Source organism: Solanum tuberosum, unplaced genomic scaffold, assembly GCF_000226075.1.
Source record: "Solanum tuberosum cultivar DM 1-3 516 R44 unplaced genomic scaffold, SolTub_3.0 scf00546, whole genome shotgun sequence".
NCBI classification, from domain to species: domain Eukaryota; kingdom Viridiplantae; phylum Streptophyta; class Magnoliopsida; order Solanales; family Solanaceae; genus Solanum; species Solanum tuberosum.
Genome location: NW_006239469.1, coordinates 178,702 through 180,801, shown reverse-complemented (window position 1 = coordinate 180,801; position 2,100 = coordinate 178,702). Strand labels below are relative to the sequence as shown.

The 2,100-nt window shown below is 35.8% G+C and overlaps 1 protein-coding gene across 1 annotated transcript; it reads left to right on the top strand.

The window, feature by feature from the left end:
• Positions 1–304: 304 nt before the first annotated feature.
• On the top strand, positions 305–1,653 carry LOC102593113 (peroxidase 2-like). The gene is made up of 3 exons (XM_006365296.2): positions 305–561; positions 659–852; positions 948–1,653. The coding sequence occupies exons 1-3, from the start codon at positions 345–347 to the stop codon at positions 1,497–1,499; spliced, it is 963 nt and encodes a 320-aa protein (XP_006365358.1). The 5' UTR covers positions 305–344; the 3' UTR covers positions 1,500–1,653.
• The last annotated feature ends 447 nt before the right edge of the window (positions 1,654–2,100 follow it).

Here is a 2,100-nt window from a genome sequence, read left to right as displayed (position 1 = left end):
TTATTTTGCCAAGTCAAAACTGATAGTTTTTTAATTATAAGACTGACGACCCACTCAAATTTGTAATAATTGATTACCAATTACTATTTACTTTGTCTGAACATTTCGTGCATGTATTGATTCAACGTACCAGAAAATTAAAAATTGTTTTCTTAACTAGAAATTGTCAAAAGTGTGGCTCATTCTTGTGAGAGTTGCTAAACCTACAACTATTGTCGTGTTACTGTAGTCAACAGTAATAATTTTTTTATCTATAAATACAGCCTTCATTTTAGTCTCATAATCACAAAATCATAAACACAACAAACAAGTGTACAACTTCATAGACTCTATATACAAAAAAAATGGCTTCAAGTTATAGCTTCCTGTTTCTTCATATGTTAGTCATGTTTAGTCTAGCAAGTATCGCTTTTTCGGATTTGTCAGATGATTTCTACGATGATATTTGTCCCCAAGCTTTGCCAACCATTAGACGGGTTGTTGAGGATACAGTCAGGCAAGAGAGGCGAATGGGTGCCTCTTTGCTACGATTACATTTTCATGATTGTTTCGTTAACGTCAGTTTAATTTCTTTCTCTCCTACCTAGTTAAATTTTTGGTACTTTGGTAATTGCTTGAGTTGTCGTTACTAATGTATATCTTGGGTAATAAATGCAAGGTTGTGACGCTTCCATTCTTCTTGATCAAACGGCTACTATTGACAGTGAAAAGACTGCTCGTCCTAATAACAATTCTGCTAGAGGATTTGAGGTGATCGATATAATTAAATCGGAGGTTGATAGAGTATGTGGACGTCCAGTTGTATCTTGTGCGGACATCTTGGCTGTTGCAGCTCGTGACTCCGTTGTTGCTGTGCGTATTACTCCTTTTTTCCCTAACATTATATATAGGCTAAAGTTAATTTAGTGTATAATTGAACTGATAAGTATTTTGTTACATTGACACAGTTACATGGACCAACATGGGAAGTGGAACTAGGAAGAAGGGATTCGACTACAGCAAGTAGAACCACTGCCAATAATGACATTCCAACTCCATTGATGGACTTACCTGCACTTATCGACAACTTTAAGAAGCAAGGTTTGGATGAGGAAGACCTCGTTGCTCTCTCCGGTGCCCACACTCTAGGGTTTGCTCAGTGTTCCACCTTTAGGAATCGCATCTACAATGAGATTAACAACATCGACTCCACCTTTGCAAGTCAACGTCAAGCAAATTGTCCGCGTAGTGGAGGTGATTCCAATCTTGCTTCCCTTGATCCTACATCTGCTCTTTTCGACTCCAAATATTTCAGTAACTTGGTTTCCAAGAAAGGGCTTTTGCATTCTGATCAAGCACTCTTTAGTGGAGGAGAGACTGATGAGCTTGTTAAAACCTATAGTACGAACCTAAGGACTTTTTCGAAAGATTTTGCTAAGTCTATGATTAAGATGGGTAATATCAAACTATTGACCGGAAATCAAGGCCAAATTCGTGTCGACTGCAGGAAAGTGAACTAATGTTGCTAGTGAAATCAAGTGTGTTTCAAGAATTTGGTTATTTGCAATTGTAGTTGTGATTTTTATTCATTTGTAGCCTTTGATAAGTTAATTTTCCAAGAAATTGGATCTTGTTGTATTCATTTGGCGAGTGAATCAAGATAATGTTTTGAATGAACGAATTCCTTTTCATATTTAATAAGTAGATTGAATATCTTCCGAGTTGTTCCGATAAATAGATTACGAAATTAATAATTAAGTTGTATAAGTTATATCTTCTCTTCTTCTCTATGGTTTGTAGGAAATTGCAGAAAAATAAATGCAGAAATCAGAAATACACTTGAAATTGAAAGACGAAAATTAAAGATACTTGAATTGGAAATTTTCTGATGATTGCATTGATTATTTGATGCTGTATTTATAGCTGTATTTACACAGTAAAGTAAACCAAAAATACAAAATATTATGTACAGGTGTGCTATCTCTATTGGGTTTTGCTTAACAAACTCTAACCATATTCCAAGTATCCAAAGTTTGTGATCAAGGGCTGTGATTGCATCTGATCTGATGGCTGAGATGAGTTCCAGCACACATTAATTTGTGGGGCCTGAGAGGACAGGTG